The sequence below is a fragment of the Gymnoscopelus braueri genome (assembly GCF_963280865.1).
Source record: "Gymnoscopelus braueri genome assembly, chromosome: 24".
Lineage (NCBI taxonomy): Eukaryota > Metazoa > Chordata > Actinopteri > Myctophiformes > Myctophidae > Gymnoscopelus > Gymnoscopelus braueri.
In genome coordinates, this window is record NC_137626.1 from 3,180,674 (window position 1) to 3,197,709 (window position 17,036).

At 46.5% G+C, this 17,036-nt stretch overlaps 1 protein-coding gene across 1 annotated transcript in view; it reads left to right on the plus strand.

The window, feature by feature from the left end:
* LOC308080232 (uncharacterized protein) overlaps window positions 1–10,764 on the plus strand; it is a gene marked incomplete at its 3' end in the record, with an annotated part of 113,871 nt that extends 103,107 nt beyond the window's left edge. The window contains exons 3-6 of the mRNA XM_080422008.1: window positions 7,098–7,397; window positions 9,940–10,221; window positions 10,338–10,405; window positions 10,654–10,764. Coding sequence (XP_080278134.1) covers window positions 7,098–7,397; window positions 9,940–10,221; window positions 10,338–10,405; window positions 10,654–10,764 — 761 coding nt within the window. The remainder of the gene's footprint in view (window positions 1–7,097; window positions 7,398–9,939; window positions 10,222–10,337; window positions 10,406–10,653) is intronic.
* Between the last annotated feature and the right edge of the window lie 6,272 nt (window positions 10,765–17,036).

The following is a 17,036-nucleotide window of genomic DNA, read 5'->3' on the forward strand; positions in this document are numbered from 1 at the left end:
TTCTGCTTCCATAGCAACATAAACAGTGATAACTGTGGTATGTGAGGTGACATTTCCCAACATAACAAAGTGATCCAACAGGTTTTATAACCATCATGTTAATGCACGCTACAGTCAACAGATCAAATGACACATAACGACACTGTCAGGCTGATACCTTGTACCTCCGTATTTCAAAAGTAGTGAAAAAGCTCACAACGTGTTGTGATGCGACCCACTGTGAGCTTGTAGATCTACTTTTTTCACTATATTTACAAATTAAATATTAAACCAATGAAAATGATTAACAAAATATTGTGACTAAATAATAACTACTAGGATCCATTTCAACACGGGTTATTTTTTCTATTTCTTGAAAAGTCACAGTTTTGGAATTACAAGGTTTCCACCCGACAGAGATGATAATACTGTACGATCCAGAGCCTTCTATCGGAGAGTTACGTCACCTCGGGGCAGAAACGGCGCCAGTCACATGGTTCATGTAAACACATGCTGACAAACGCTCATAGACTCCAGTGCATTCCATAAACGTCCGGTTCAGGGCTTTGTCACTGTTGGCCAATAGAAGTCTCTGTAGAAGACCTGGCCCGATGAAGTGAACGGAGGTGACGCAACTCTCCTTATATGGCTCTGGTACGATCCATCAGGTTTCACACAGTTCCACAATAAAAGGAGGAGGGAGGGTTTAACAAACAAGAGAAGGTTGATAGGTTAAAATAACATTGAGGATTTTACTCTGTACTTCCTCTTCCTCTCATCTCCCCTCAGACTCACCTAGACGTGTGTGTGTGTGTGTGTGTGTGTGTGTGTGTGTGTGTGTGCGTGTGTGCGTGTGTGCGTGCGTGCGTGCGTGCGTGCGTGCGTGCGTGCGTGCGTGCACACTCTAACTAAGGTTGACTCAAGTGTAAGTTGTCATACAGTAGGTAGACATTATTGACTAGGTCTATGGGGTCGTCAACCTTTTCAGGCCTGGGACCCCCAAACTGATGGGGAGATGGAGCAGGGACCCCCCTAAAGAATAAACCAAGAACATAACTGAAGAGAGTGCGGATGTTCCTTTATTGTATGTATTTTCAAGAATCTGCACCCAGTTAATCCCAAGAGACTACTTCATATGTATGTATATATATGATAGATAAAAAAAATCCTAATTATCCTAATTATTTTGGATAATAATAATTGAGTCTAATCAGTACAGACAGTGCTTCCATCGCACAAAGAGCCACTTAGCTGCAAAGGTGAGCGTGTGAGTATTATACATCATATGGATATTATAGAGATTGCTGGCTTTTCAAAGGACAGTGTTATTTGAGGACACATTGGTTTAGGTGGGGTAGGTGCGGTAGCTAGTTGTGGATTCCATTAAGGTGATCAGGTATTCTGCTGTTGATGAGAAAGTCTAAGGAATGCACACGTAACAATGGAAACAAAGACACACACTACAAGCTACACATGATTTGATTGACGTAATAATTACATGTTAAATTCTCACGGAAACGTCAAGGATAAAATGGCACTGGAACACTGGAACAAGAAAACTTGAGAGACACAAAAGATATGTAAGCCAACATGATGAGTGATGAGTGAAGGGCATGCCAGGATTATAATTGAATGCAGTTTCACAATAGTTTAATGTGAAGACACTAACTGTCATGATTTATGACATTAATCTGCATGACCCAGTACACGTACTGTACATGTGGTGAATCACTCATCTAAGTAAGCATAACATAAATCAATCTGTGCGTAAATAACCTTTACTGAGTGAATATGTGCCATCGTGCCAAGAGAAAACACTAGTTCTAAATACACAACGCCCAGAGGCCTGTTTTAATCAGAAACTATGAAAGCAAGGTAAATTAGCATTTAATATATAATTATTTTTGAACAGATACAATACATGAATTGTAGGGCAAGAAATTGAGTTGATTTCAGAGGTGAGCATTTAATGCGTAGGTACCTGACTTTGATCAGAGGTGAGCTAACTTTTAGGTTGGAGAAGGACCCAGGTTGTGGATGGAGGGTTTCCATGGATTATGATTGTTGAGTGTTATAGTTGTTAGTGTCATTATTGGACACTTTGAAACACTGTCTCTTAACTAACGACAACCAGCTTTACTTGTCCAGTTCTGCCCTCCTTTGCCTTGGTAGCAAACAGCTCCTTCTGAACAGATGACATGCCATAGACATGTCTTGTCTTGCCACGGACACGTTTGTGCCACCAAATGTTGATGACCTCTGGTCTTAGCATTGAGTTTAATCAGGGGTCATTACCAGAGAGAAAGAGAGACAGAGAGAGAGAGAAATGTAGATCGGGGGACAGGGTTGTACAGTCATTGTATGTACGCTGAGACAAGAGAACCAACGGGTGGGGGGGGATTCATCACTCCAAATGCTTGTGCAGTTTCTCAGTGAGTGTATGTGTGTGCGTGCGCGCGTCAAGTATGTGTGTGTGTGTGTGTGTGTGTGCTGTGTGTGCTGTGCACTGCAGGGCCCAGTAGCTCAGTGGGCCCAGTAGTTCAGTGGGCCCAGTAGCTCAGTGGACCTCTAAACAGTACTCCTGGTGGTGCCTGCTGCTGGGCGATGTTGGGGAGGTGGCGGGTGAACTGAACAGATTGCGTGAGTGAGACAAGGAAGGAGGAGGCGTCATTTTAAAGGAACACTGTCAATGAGCTAGACCAATCTGATTGGAACAGGGCCAAAGGAGTTGATGGGAGAGGAATGCTAGGAATGACAGTTTGTTGTCTCTCAGTTGAACCCTCGGATTAAAACGTCCATATTTAGAAGTGGGGGAGCTCATCTATTCTGCTTTTTCCCTCTACACCAAATGTCTTCACCAAAGATAGCTGATCTACAAGCTGACAACGCAGCGCAATGCGACTTTAGAGGGTCAAGTGTTAGAATCTGTAAAACTCTTCTGTTGAAATGCAGATGTGTTAATATGGTGTTGTGTAGTCTTTGTGCATATAGTATGTAGATGCATATCCTGTAGATCCTCTTGTAGTAGAAAGTAGTTAGTCAGTGTTTTTACACAAATATCTGAGCTGAGAAACTGTACAAAGTCTGTCTGTCTGTCTGTCTGTCTGTCTGTCTGTCTGTCTGTCTGTCTGTCTGTGTGTCTGAGGACCCCTTGACCTCTATGTAGAACAGGGGTGGGCAACTTTTTTTGTGGCATAATTAACTACAGTAAAAACAATTAATAAAAAAAAAATCTAAGTGGCAAAAAAGTTAAGGTGGCGTTAAGGGTCCTATGTATCTATCTCTAAATAAGGACCCTTATTTATTACTATTTTGAAAAACATTTTTAGTGGTTCAAATAGACGATCTACATCGACACACTGTGAGCTTGTAGATCGGCTATTTGATTATTATATTCTGCTTCCATAGCAACATAATCAGTCATAACTGTGGTTTGTGAAGTGACTTTTCCCAACACAACAATGTGATCCAACAGGTTTTATAATTATTGTAGCATTAACACGCTACAGTCAACAGATTAAATGACTCATAACATTGGCCCTTTTTTGGCCCAAGGAGTGTTTTTTGTACAAAACAAATGCTTGCAATGGATCCAGAATCATAAAAAACCCTAGTTTGACCCCTCACATGCTACTTAAAACAGAATAAAAATAATGTTTTTTCCCCGCACAAGGTTGAGGGTACCCCAACTTTCAGCAGCTGTCAAAAATTCCCCTAGGGAAATTGAATTTAAATCTTTATGAGATCTGTTACTAGACACCTTTACAAACACATTGGTGAAGACATTTCTTGGTAAGGAATTTATTCCCAGATTTGACATTATTCTGATAATATTCCCTGACTATTTACTCTGTACTTCCTCTTCCTCTCATCTCCCCTCAGACTCCCTTAGACGTGTGTGTGTGTGTGTGTGTGTGTGTGTGTGTGTGTGTGTGTGTGTGTGTGTGTGTGTGTGTGTGTGTGTGTGCGTGTGCGTGTGCGTGCGTGCGTGCGTGTGCACGCACACGCGTGCGGAGAAAGTCCTCATTTGTATGAAGTGGGCACTGGATAGAACGTATCAGTTGAAGTGGGCCCTATCCTGTCCAGTTGTGTGTCTTTGTCTTAAGCATTGAGTTTAATCAGGGGTCATTACCACACAGGTCTACTGGGCCCAGTATCTGAGTGGACCCAGTAGCTCAGTGGACCCAGTAGCTCAGTGGGCCCAGTAGCTCAGTGGACCCAGTAGCTCAGTGGACCCAGTAGCTCAGTGGACCCAGTAGCTCAGTGGACCCAGTAGCTCAGTGGACCCAGTAGCTCAGTGGACCCAGTAGCTCAGTGGACCCAGTAGCTCAGTGGGCCCAGTAGCTCAGTGGACCCAGTAGCTCAGTGGACCCAGTAGCTCAGTGGACCCAGTAGCTCAGTGGATCCCTAAACCAGAGCCTTTATGTGAATTATCACTGTTATTGGAGGAATCTGAACTGAAGCCTCGGCTCAGATCCTGCCTGATGGAAGGCAGGTGGCCCCGCCCCCGTAGATAGAGCCACAGTACTCCTGGTGGTGCTGCTGGGCGGTGTCAGGGAGGTGTCAGGGAGGTGTCAGGGAGGTGTCAGGGAGGTGTCAGGGAGGTGTCGGGTGAACAGAACAGATTGTGTGAGTGAGACAAGGAAGGAGGAGGCGTCCTTTTAAAGGACCGATCTGATTGGAACAGGGCCAAATGAGTTGATGGGAGAGGAATGTTAGGAATGACAGCTTGTTCAGTCTCTTAGTTAAACCCTCGCATCTATACTGCCGATCTGAATAATAGCTGATCTACAAGCTGACAACGCATCGCAGCACAACGCTTATTATGAACATGAACCACCAAATATGGTGGTTCTTGTGGGGGTGTAGGGGTTTGTGGGGGGTATGGAGTGGGGGTGGGGGGTATGGTGGTACATGGGCAGGTCTGTGTTAAGGGCAGCTGTGTAGTGGGGGGAGCACACTTCTAAGAATAGGATAGGTATGCTCTTAGTTGCTTGTTTTAGAAGAGAATGCACTTAAGACTTCTGGTGATTAGTAGTTTCGTTCCCTACCTATGTTGAATGCACTTATTGTAAGTCGCTAAATGACTGTAATGTAATGTAATGTACATACAGTTTTAACCTTGTAGATCGGCTATTTTCAAACATTTTGAAGTATGTGGAATAATTTTGAACATTTTGAAAAATTATTGAACACAAATATTCTCTTATGGGGGTCCCTGGCACAACATATTTTCAGATGGGGGTCCTCAACTAAATACATTTAGGTCATTTAGCTCCTTGAAATGACAATGTTTGAGAAAAAATTTTCAACGAGCCTGAACATGTACAGCCTCATACCCACCCCGAGTGTATTGATACTTTTAGAAGTGGGGGAGCGCATCTATACTGCTTTTTTTCCCTCTATCACCAAATCTCTTGGGGGCTCATGTCCCCCTCAGAGTATGGATGCTGGGGTTCAAGTGGTTAATCAATTTCCCTCCATAATTGATCCTAAAGCACAAGATTATGTGGCAAGAACACATGACTGACAGACAGACAGACAGACAGACAGACAGACAGACAGACAGACAGACAGGATTTGTACAGTTTCTCAGCTCAGATATTTATGTAAAAACAAAACAAAAACACAAACTAACTACTTTAGGATCTACAGCACATGCATAGACTACATACTATATGCACAAAGGCTACACAACACAACACCATGTTAACACACCTGCATGTCAACAAGAGCTTTACAGATTCCAATGCTTGACCCTCTAAAGTCCTATAGATAAATGTACATTTAGACTATTCCTTCAGTTATTCACATGAATGACGAGGCCCTTTGACAAGAAATGTAAAGTTAATAATGTGATAATTCACATAAGGACTGTGTGATAATTCACATAAGGACTCTGGTTTAGGGGCCCAGTGAGCTACTGGGCCCCTGGGCCTGGGCCCAGTAGACCTGTGTGGTAATGTCCCCTGATTAAACTCAATGCTTAAGACAGGACAGGGCCCACTTCAACTGTCCCTGGTTCTTTTTTTTCTTTTTTTTTTATACCACGATTTTGTAACCCTTATTTTTCACCTGGTGCCAATTTTCTAAGTGATCCTGGGCACTACACTCCCCTCACCAGCCTAGGGAGGCCAGGGCCGAGCTCGTGCCTCCTTCAATGCATGATAGCCAACTGACCTTCTTGTCACCTGACAGGGGAGAGTTTCCCTGGTAGGACGTAGCGCGTGGAAGGAACACGTTATTCCAACCAGTTCCTTTCCCCTCCATCAGACGCCCCGGCTGTAATGGGGGAGGCGTTATAGCGACAATGTTTTTGTGAGGGTATTAACTACCCTGAGAGACACGGGGAGAACATGCAAACTCAAGAGTAGACCCTTTCGACTACCTGACCCCGGTTCTATCCAGTGCCCACTTCATAAAAGTGTCCACTGCTTCAATGCCCACTTTGTAAAAGTATGTGTGTATGTGTGTTGGTAATATGGTGTTGGCGTTTTGTGTAGTCTATGCCATGTTTCCCAAGCAGTGGGTCGGGACCCATGTTTGGATTTTATTTCATAGATAAAATCAAATAATTTCCATAAATTAAAAGAAGAAAAAAAACGTTTTAGAAGTAGTGAAAATAGTAGATCTGCAAGCTCGCAACGTGCCACAAAGTTAATATAATATAGGATTTAAATTACAACTTAAACTTTGGATATTTGAAAATAGCCGATCTACAAGCTCACAATGTGTTGCATTGCTTCACGTTTTGAACTTGTAGATCAGCTATTTTTAAAACATGCAGATAAATCTTGAAAAGGTGTGAAGATTTTGTAAAAAAATAGTTATGCAAATTCGGGCATATTTTCCTAATGCCTCATTTGCATATTTAAATATACAATTTCAGAAAACTTGTAATACGATAAATAATTGTCTTCATGTAAGTAATCAACTGGGGAAGTTTCATTATGATAACTATTTTTTAAACATAGTAATTTTGTCACCTGTCATGTACGTATGGGGAAAATAACAAAATGTGTGATAAATATGAAAAATCTGAAATCACATTCTGCCAGCAATCTCATTGCTGGCTGTTTTATCTGTACATATTGACTGAAATGATCTTCTCCTCACAGCCCAACAAGATGTGATTTACAGACCAGTGGATGGAGTCCTTCAGCTGCTTCCAGATACCAGCTCTGTTACTGAACCCATCACTGGCTTCCTGTGGAAACATGGACCCAATAAAGCAGCAGAATGGGATCAGGGTTTTGGTCCTGATGTGGATTACTACGGGACATTTAGAGACCGCACAGACCTGGATAAAGAAACTGGACAGTTGGTCGTCAACAAAATGACCATAGAAGACGGTGGAAAATATTCTGTGGAGATCAACGGTCGACTGATGAACAAGACTTACACGGTTAAAGTGCTCAGTAAGTATAAATTGTCCAGTGATTTGAAGGATAAATGTTATAGTGTGTTTAACTGCTATCAACATTTTTCTGTTCAGGTAGAAACACTGGGCCTCATGCAGCAATAATTTCCTAATGTTTGCTCTTACATTTCTTCATAAGTGAATACCTAAGAGAAGTCGAGTCAGATTCATGAAACGTTCTTAAAAGGCAGATTTCTTTGTAACTATGGGCCTCATGCAGCAATAAGTTCCTAATGTTTCCTCTTACATTTCTTTTTAAGTGAATTCCTAAGTGAAGTCGAGTCAGATTCATGAAACGTTCTTAAAAGGCAGAATTGTTCGTAACTATGTTCTTGATGATGATGAATCCCAATCCTCGTAACTAGAAGGGGTGTGCCAGTTCATCCTAATTACCATAGGGAGCCGCCCCACCAATCCCCATATAAGGCATGACTGCATCTGCCTGCAGTCACACCTGTGTGTGATTGCTGCACACAGAAATCACAGGAAATCACACACAGAAATAAAGTTGAGAGAATGAAGTAAAGAATACCTAAACCAAGTCTAAAGATGGTTGAACAACAGACTCCAAACATGTATGGTACTTCTGAAGTGAACAGCAAATTATGTTATTTAATTAATGAATGTATTTTATTATTTCTCTCACATGCTATTAAGGTAGCAGCTGCTTGGTATGTAATGGGGTGGAAATAGGGGTGTGGTGGGTGATATGGTGGTGCAAGGAGGGCTGTAGGGGTCTGTGTGGGGGGTATGGGAATAGGTATGACGGGTGGGTATAGGGGGGCTTTCAGGTAGGAAGGGGACGGGAAAATGGTGGTGTGGCGAATGTCGGGGATATGGGGGTGGGGGTGTAGGGGGGTGGGGGGGGGGTGCGATGAGGGTGGGTTGGGTGGGGGATTATGGGGTGGGTATGGGGCTTGGGCTTGAACTCAACCGGGTCCGTTTGGGTTAGATTGTAATTTCAGACCTGTTGAAAATTCAAAATAAAAGCAGTTGTTCTCAAACATTTTCATATCAAGGACCCCCAAATTGACATGCATTTGGCTGCAGACCCTCACCTGAAAATATTTTCTGCCAGGGAAAGTTTTTCAAGATTTATCAAAATGTTTCGAAAATAGCTGATCTACAAGCTCAAAATGGCCAGTAATGGGCCGCGTTGTGAGCTTGTAGATCGGCTATTTTCAAACAAAGTGTAAAATAGGGTTAAAGTGATTAAACTGTTCCTCGTTTGCTGTGGACCTCCTGGAACTCCCTCAAGGACCCCTGGGGGTCCCCAGACCACACTTTGAGAACCACTGCTCTAAAGATAGGATAACAATATTATTGTAATTTAAATCCTATATTATACAACTGTAGAATTGAAGAAACTTCGAGAATAAATGATTTTTGCACAAACATGTCACACTCAAGAACTAAAAGGCCACCCTAAGAGTGCTCTTCAGTGTGTGTAGATTCTGTTCTTACCTGAGAACAGATCACAGCTAAGAAAACATGGGAGTGTACCAACATCTTCTTAAAAACTTCTTAAATGGGTCTAAGAAGAAATGTCCTCTTTAGAAAGTGTGCGTAGATTATGTTCTTACCTAAGAACAGATCACAGCTAAGTAAACATTGGAGTATACCAAAATCTTCTTAAAAACTTCTTAAATGGGTTTAAGAAGACATTTCCTCTTAAGAACGGTTGCTGCATGAGGCCCAATGTTCTCCAACAGCTTTCACCATACAGTACCATGTTTTAGTTAGTATTTCTCTGTACCAATTCAGACAGATTGTTAGTGCTCCTGGTGGGTTTATAAATAATAACAGCTTGTCATATGAAACAGAAGAATGTAACTTTGTCACTGGTGCAGTTCACTTAATGAAGGTCATATTCATTGTGGGTGTATTTCATACTCATGTACAGTTAACTTAATGCTGACACACAGAAACACCTAAATGAAACCCACGCATGCACGCGCGCGCGCACAAACAAACTACGAGTGATCTTTTGTTACCAGAAGTATGACAATATGTTTCAGTTCATTATGAAACTGTGGTGGGACACTATCTGTTTATCTATCTGTGAATAATATCCATGATCTCCTTTCTGTCAATCTCAAGTGGTGTCGTGTTTCACTGACCAAACTGTTGCTGACCTGTCTCATTCAATAATCTGATTGGCCAGTGAAATTAGCTCATTTGCTCATTTGCATAAAGCTGAGATGATCACATCTTTTCAACACTCCTCACCTGCTCTGTGTTACAAATGCATAATAATAATTCAACATGGATGTTTCATTATTAAACATGGATGGAGCATTAAACAATAATGCTCCATAAATCCCACAATCCTTTACATTTCAGATGCTGCTGTTTGGAAAACATTTGATTTAGCTCGGGACTTCAGTCCTATAGTATTTTAAGCATACATGTATATTTACTGTAACGTTAGCTGAGGAACATCACCCAGCCAATATGTGTTAAATGTCAATGTTGTGACTGCAGTCTGGAGACAACATCAGCAGTAATTCTGAGCCGTCTTTATTCTGTTTCCTCAACAGAGAAAGTCCCAAAGCCAAAGGTGGGTATCAAGGCACCTTGTGATTCTAACTCCACCAGCTGCATGGTGGACTGTACAGGAGACATCCCAGAGTCAGGTCCAGTCACCTATCTCTGGAAGAAAGATGAAGGGAAATGGATGGTGTCTGACTCTGGACAGTTCTCTAAACGGCTGATTGTCACCAAGGATGAAGATGGGAAAGTTAAAAGATTAACTTGTGAAATGAAGAACATGTTCAGTGTGGAGCAGAGTGATCCCCTTGACAACCTGCTTTATCATGAAGGTATGTATTTACTACAACATGTGTACACATTGAATCACTGTGTTACAGGATGCACTGTTGACCTTTTGACATATTTAGGCTCCTAACAGAAATCATAAAACTTGTTTTCTCCTAAGGACCTCCACCCAAACATACACCCACGGGAGCCATTGTTGGAGGCCTTATTGTTGCTCTCATCCTTGCAGTTGGTTTAGTGCTGGGGGTGATATTCCGTGGTAAGTTTCTCTTCAGATTTTAAGTTACACATACCATACAACATGCTTACTAAGTTACTGCTCAGCAGCTACAAGCAATAAGCAAATGTCATGTTTTAATCTTTAGTAGGTCAAACATTGTACGGGCCCAAACATCTAGAGTTGGGGCCGCTACGCTGTCCTCACACCTATGTCACACCGCTGATCCGACCAATATGTTGTGTTGGGGCTTTTTCAGAGACCCGTTGTACCCGTCTGTACCTTCTCGTCGGCGGGCACCACACTCCCTCGAGTCCTTTTTGATACGCGCGCCGAGTTTGAAGTTGGTCTGTCCCCTATCTACACATGACCATATATGGGCATAGCGGTCAGATCTGTGGCGTATTGGGTTTGTTTATGGTAATGTCTGTTTTTATGGTTTATGGTCTGAGTCATAATGACGTGGCTGTGGTCACGCCCGCCCACCCACCCTCCGACCCTCTCATTAGACAATTTTAATATAGTGCGTGAGTGTGTGTGTGTGTGTTAACTTAACAATAAAGCGGTTATTTCATTTGGTGACCACGCTCATGTGTATATACACGCGCATGTGTAGAACACACCTCTAACCAGTAACTATGAGAGTGTAAAAATTTTACCAAATCGGTTGATTGTATAATTGTATAATAACTCTGAGAGTGTGAAAATGTAATCAAATGGACCATTACAGTCCATTTACATTAAACACTCCCATAGTTACAGACCTTTAAGGGTCAAGAAAACAAAAAACGTCTTTATTAACCACATGACTAACCCTGTATTTTTAGCCTTCTGGTCTTTCTTTTCAATTATTATATTATAATCATAATGCAACTGTTGGACGCGAGTCACGCGACACAAACACACTGCAGCATCCAAGGAGCTGTGTGCGATGCGGAAGCTAGGCATACGTTCATAGCGTCACCAGGCTTTCCACACAGAGGAATAATCCTTTCTGCTGAGCAGATCAGAGCAACTTTCGCTGCGCAAAACGTTACTGAAAGTTTGTTTTAGCAACAGTAATGCTTTCTCCACACCGTGCTACACATGTAAACCACACATGCCACCCTGGAAAAAATCATTTCAGGGAGGTGCACGCATGCACGCGTGCATGTGTGCTTTTTGGGTTTTTCCATTTTTTTGTTCCTTTTTTGTCTCGGTTCTATTTCGTTTTTTTTATAACATTTTTTTAATGTTATTTAATTCTTATTTTTGCCTGATTTTACCGATTTATTATCATAGATCATAATCATAATAACGGGAGCAAGTCTAACGCAGTGTTTACAACACTGCAGAAAATCGCTAAAAACAGCAGATCCACAAGCATGAAAGTTTCACAAAGGAGGAACTTAAATTTGACCTACAATCTCCAAAGAACACCTGTTTCTGTCTGGATAAATCACAGACTCATAATAATAATAATAAATGTTATTTATATTGCACTTTACATTTGATACAAACCTCAATGTGCTACAGTACAGAATAAAAAAAACATTTGCATTAGACAATCTAAGCGTCTCTATTTGACCAATATAAGTCTACAGTACAAGCACATAAATAGATCTTTATCTATCTCTCCCAAGTAGCACTCCATCTCTTATTTGATCAATATACACTGAATCAGTTATCTTAAAAACTAGCAAATCTACAAGCACTTAAACATATCTTTATCTATCTGTGCACATACTGTTAAGGCTGGTGTGTGTGAGTGACCCAAGCGCACAGCAAAGAGGAGACGTAGTTTAGGTGAAGCCCGTGGGCGTATTTATTCACAGTTTGGGTGGAAAGGTAGTGGAGTGAGTGGAGGTGGTGTGGGTTGGTAGCTCCGTGGTTAGCACAGCTCAGCTGGGGATCCGGAAGACTGGAGAGGAGAGGAGAGGCAGGGTTAGTGACAATTCAACAGAGAGAGGACAATGCACAGCAACTGAGTGAAGTTTAACTGGCTAGTTCTATATCACTGGAAAACTTTAGTTTGGCTAGCTCTAGTTTACCAACCGTAGACTGGTTAAGATCTGGCACGGAGTGAAGTGCAGACTGGGCTCTTGTAGTGGCAGCAGTTGATTGTGGGATGGAAGACAGGTGCGGCGATTGCTGAGGGAGAGCAGGTGTGCTGAGTTGAGCCATGGAGTAGTCAGTGAGGGGGAGGGGCCGAGAATGTGAAGGTGAGGAGGAGTGAGCCGTAACAGGACCCCCCCTCCGAGGGGCGCCTCCAGGCGACCGCCCGGGGGCGTCGGGGTTGGCTTGGTAGAAGTCCCGAAGGAGAGAGGGACACATGATGAGCTTCTTAGAGATCCAACTGCGTTCCTCAGGGGGGTAACCCTCCCAGTCCGCCAGGTACTGGAAACCCCGACCCTGGCGTCGCACCTTTAGCAGCCGCCGAACCGTCCACTGAGGATGTCCGTCGACCATCTGAGGAGACGGAGGAGCCGGGGCAGGGGGCATGAGAGGACTCAAGGAAACAGGTTTGACCTTGGACACATGAAACACGGGATGCACCCACATGGAGGCGGGGAGCTTGAGACGTACCGCCGCGGGACTCAGGACGCGGTCAATCTCAAACGGACCGATAAACCGTGGAGCCAGCTTCCTGGAGGATACCTGGAGCGGTAGATCAGCAGAGGAGAGGTAGACCCGTTGCCCAACCTGATACACCGGAGCAGACGTGCGGCGACGGTTGGCCCCACGACAGGAGCGCTCGTTGGAGCGGACCTCCTTCCACACCCGCCGACAACGACGGAAGTGGGCCTGGACAGAGGGGACAGAGGCCTCAGACTCCTGGAGGGAAAACAACGGGGGTTGGTAACCCAGCGAGGCCTCAAATGGTGACATGCCAGTGGCCGAGCAGGTCAGGGCATTGAGTGAGTACTCCACCCAGGGCAGATCCTTGCTCCAGGAGGTGGGATGGAGAGCAGAGACACAGCGGAGGGCAGACTCCAGGCTCTGGTTGGCCCGTTCAGCCTGGCCATTAGTTTGTGGGTGGTAACCCGAGGAGAGGCTAATGGTAGCGCCGATCTCCTTACAGAAGGCCCGCCAGACCTGGGACGTGAACTGGGGTCCCCGGTCCGAAACAATGTCGCAGGGAAGCCCATGGAGTCGGTAGACATGCTGGGTGAGGAGTGCAGCGGTCTCTGCCGAGGACGGGAGTTTAGGGAGCGCCACCAGGTGCACCGCCTTGGAAAACCGGTCCACCACGGTGAGGATGATGGTGTTACCATGAGAAGAGGGAAGACCAGACACGAAGTCCAAGGCGATGTGAGACCAAGGGCGGGTGGGGACAGGGAGAGGACGTAGAAGACCAGCGGGTGGCTGATGTGACGCCTTGGCACGGGAGCAGGTGGTGCAGGCAGCGACAAACTCCCGGACGTCAGTCCTCATAGACGGCCACCAAAACCTCCGGCTCAGGAAGGAGAGGGTGCGGTGGAACCCAGGATGGCAAGCGAACTGGCTTGTATGGCCCCACAGAAGCACTTGGGACCGCACCGAATCGGGTACGAAGAGCCGATTCGGTGGGAAGAGCCGGTGATGAGGAGCATTGCCTGGACCGGGTTCGGCTTGTTGGGCCCGCTCAACCTCCGCTTCGATGTCCATGGTGACCACCCCAATGATACGAGAAGCAGGAATAATGGGCTCAGGCTCGGCCGAGGACTTCTCAGGTGCATGGAGTCGGGACAAAGCATCAGCCTTGGTGTTACTGAAGCCAGGCCTGTAGGTAAGGGTATAGTTGAACCTATCCAAGAACTGAGCCCACCGTGCCTGGCGAGAGTTGAGGCGTTTGGCAGCACGGATAAAGGTTAGGTTCTTATGGTCAGACCAGACAAGTGTGGGCTCTTCAGCGCCCTCCAGCCAGTGGCGCCACTCCTCAAAGGCTGCCACCACAGCTAGCAGCTCCCTATTCCCGATGTCGTAGTTCTCCTCTGCAGAGTCAAACCGGCGAGAGAGAAAGGCGCAGGGGTGTAGCTTCTGGTCCTCCACTGATCGTTGAGACAAGACAGCCCCTAGACCTATGTCAGAGGCATCTACCTCCACTATGAAAGGCCTGGAGGGGTCAGGGTGGAGAAGGACTGGGGCTGTGGTGAAGTGCTCCTTGAGGGTAGCAAAGGCGGTACAGGCAGCAGGTGTCCAGACGTAGGGACGTAAGGTAGAGGTGAGTTGAGTAAGGGGGGCCGCTATGCGGCTGTAGTTCCGAATGAAACGGCGGTAGAAATTTGCAAACCCGAGGAATCCCTGGAGCTGTCTGCGGGTGGTGGGTTGAGGCCAGTCAACGACGGCTTGGACCTTGCGGGGGTCAGGACGGATACAGCCATCCTCCACAATCAGTCCAAGGAACTCCACAGAAGACGAGTGAAAGACACACTTCTCGGCCTTAATGAAGAGCCGGTTCTCCAAGAGGCGCTGGATGACCATGCGGACATGCTGGATATGCTCCTCGAGGCCCCGGGAGAACACCAGGATGTCGTCTAGGTACAGGACCACGAATACCTCTAGCATGTCCCTGAGCACGTCGTTCATGAGAGCCTGAAAGACAGAGGGGGCGTTGGTGAGGCCGAAGGGCATGACCAGGTATTCGTAGTGTCCACGGGGGGTCTTGAAAGCGGTCTTCCATTCATCCCCCTTACGGATACGCACAAGGTGGTACGCGTTCCGGAGGTCCAACTTGGTGAAGATGGTAGCACCGACGAGGGGTTCAAAGTTGGAGCTCATGAGGGGGAGAGGGTATTTGTTCTTGACTGTGATGTTGTTGAGCTGTCTGTAGTCTATGCACGGCCTCAGATCCCCACCCTTCTTCTTTACGAAGAAGAACCCCGCAGCCACCGCGGACGTGGATGGGCGGATAAGACCCTCAGCCAGACAACCATTAATGTAACTGTCCATAGCCCCCTTCTCGGGCAGAGAGAGATTGTAGAGACGACTGGCTGGAAGCTGAGCATCAGGATGGAGCTCAATGGCGCAGTCATAGGGTCGGTGGGGGGGCAGGGTACAAGCACGCTCCTTACTGAATGCCTCACCCAAGTCGTGGTACTCGGAGGGAACCTTGGTGAGGTCGGGGGGAGCAGGACTGGGTCGTTCCACACTGGAGGGCATCTGGGCGGACCGGAGGCAGCGGGCGTGGCATGGAATGCTCCAGCTGAGAATACGTCCCGAGCTCCAACAGACGTGAGGGGTGTGAAGCTCCAGCCAAGGTCTGCCCAAGATGAACGGCGTGTCAGGGGAGGTGATAACGTAGGGGCGGATGCTCTCCACATGGTTTCCAGAGACCGTGAGGGTGAGAGCCTCGCACCGGTGGGTGATGGGACCCATGGGATGGCCATCCAAAGCGAAAGCTGAGAGAGACTTCTCCAGAGGCGTAATGGGAAGGCTCACCTCCCGGGCGTATCCTTGGTCAACAAAGCTCTCATCAGCCCCGGAGTCGATAAGTGCAGGTATGGTGAGAGTCTGTCCCAACCAGTTAAGAGTGACAATAAACCTGGCCTTGTTAGAGTGGGACTGGGGGTCAGATAGGCGGCTCACTCTGAACCCCCGAAAGGGTGAGCCCTGTCTTTTGGCAGTCGGGCTGAGGAGGGTCTGGAGGGCAGGAGGGGACACGGTGAGTCGACTGAGTGTGCTGAGCTGGCACAATACATGCAGAGCCCCTGTAGCCGTCGGTGCATACGTTCAGCAGAGGTTAGGCGGGCTCGGCCCAACTGCATAGGCTCCTCACCAGCAGAAGTTGAGAAAGCAGGGAAAGCTTGGACAGGCCGGTTAAGGCTGACTGGAGGAGGTGGAGATGGCCTAGCGGCAGCATGACACTGGTGAGCCCTCTCACGCTTACGCTCCCGGTGACGTTCATCAAGAGAAATAGAGAGGGAGATGAGCAGATTCAGGTTGGGAGGCCTCTCCCTACCAGACAAGGCATCCTTCACGGGCTCTGCCAAACCCCACCGGAAAGCACTGAACAATGCGGCCTCGTTCCACTGGCAACGGGCTGCGAGAATACGAAACTCTGTGGCATACTCCGCCACAGAGCCAGAACCCTGCTGGAGGGTGGAAAGAGCTGAGTCTGCATCCTGTCCGTGGACATCATGATCGAAAACAGTCCTGAACTCATCAGTAAATGCTATGTAGTCTTGCATGTAAGGTGCAGAGCCCTCACGACTAGCCATAACCCACCGGCGAGCCTGCCCTGTGGTCAGATTAGCTATGTAGGCTATGCGGGCGGTGGCAGTGGAGTACATACTAGGTTGCAGATCGAAAATGTACTCACACTGCATAAGGAACTCCCGACAGAGAGTGAAGGACCCGTCAAAGAGAGCCGGGGCCACAAGATGGGGCTCCCGAGTGGGAGGTATGTCTGGCTCAGGGACTGCGTTCGGCACAGGAGCTGGTTGGACAGGAGCGGGGGCCGGATGGCCCGGAGGTGTAGTGAGTCGAGCGCAGAGCGCGGCGACCTGGTCAGAGAGATCCTGGACCAAAGTAGTGAGTTGGTTAATCTGGGCTTGCTGCTGAGTGGCCTGGGACTGCTGCAGAGTTGAAACCCCCTGGAGCTCCTGTTGCACATTAGACACAACAGCAGATGCTTCCTGTAGCAGGCGGGAGTGCTGTGCTAAAACCTGTCCCTGGGCCTGA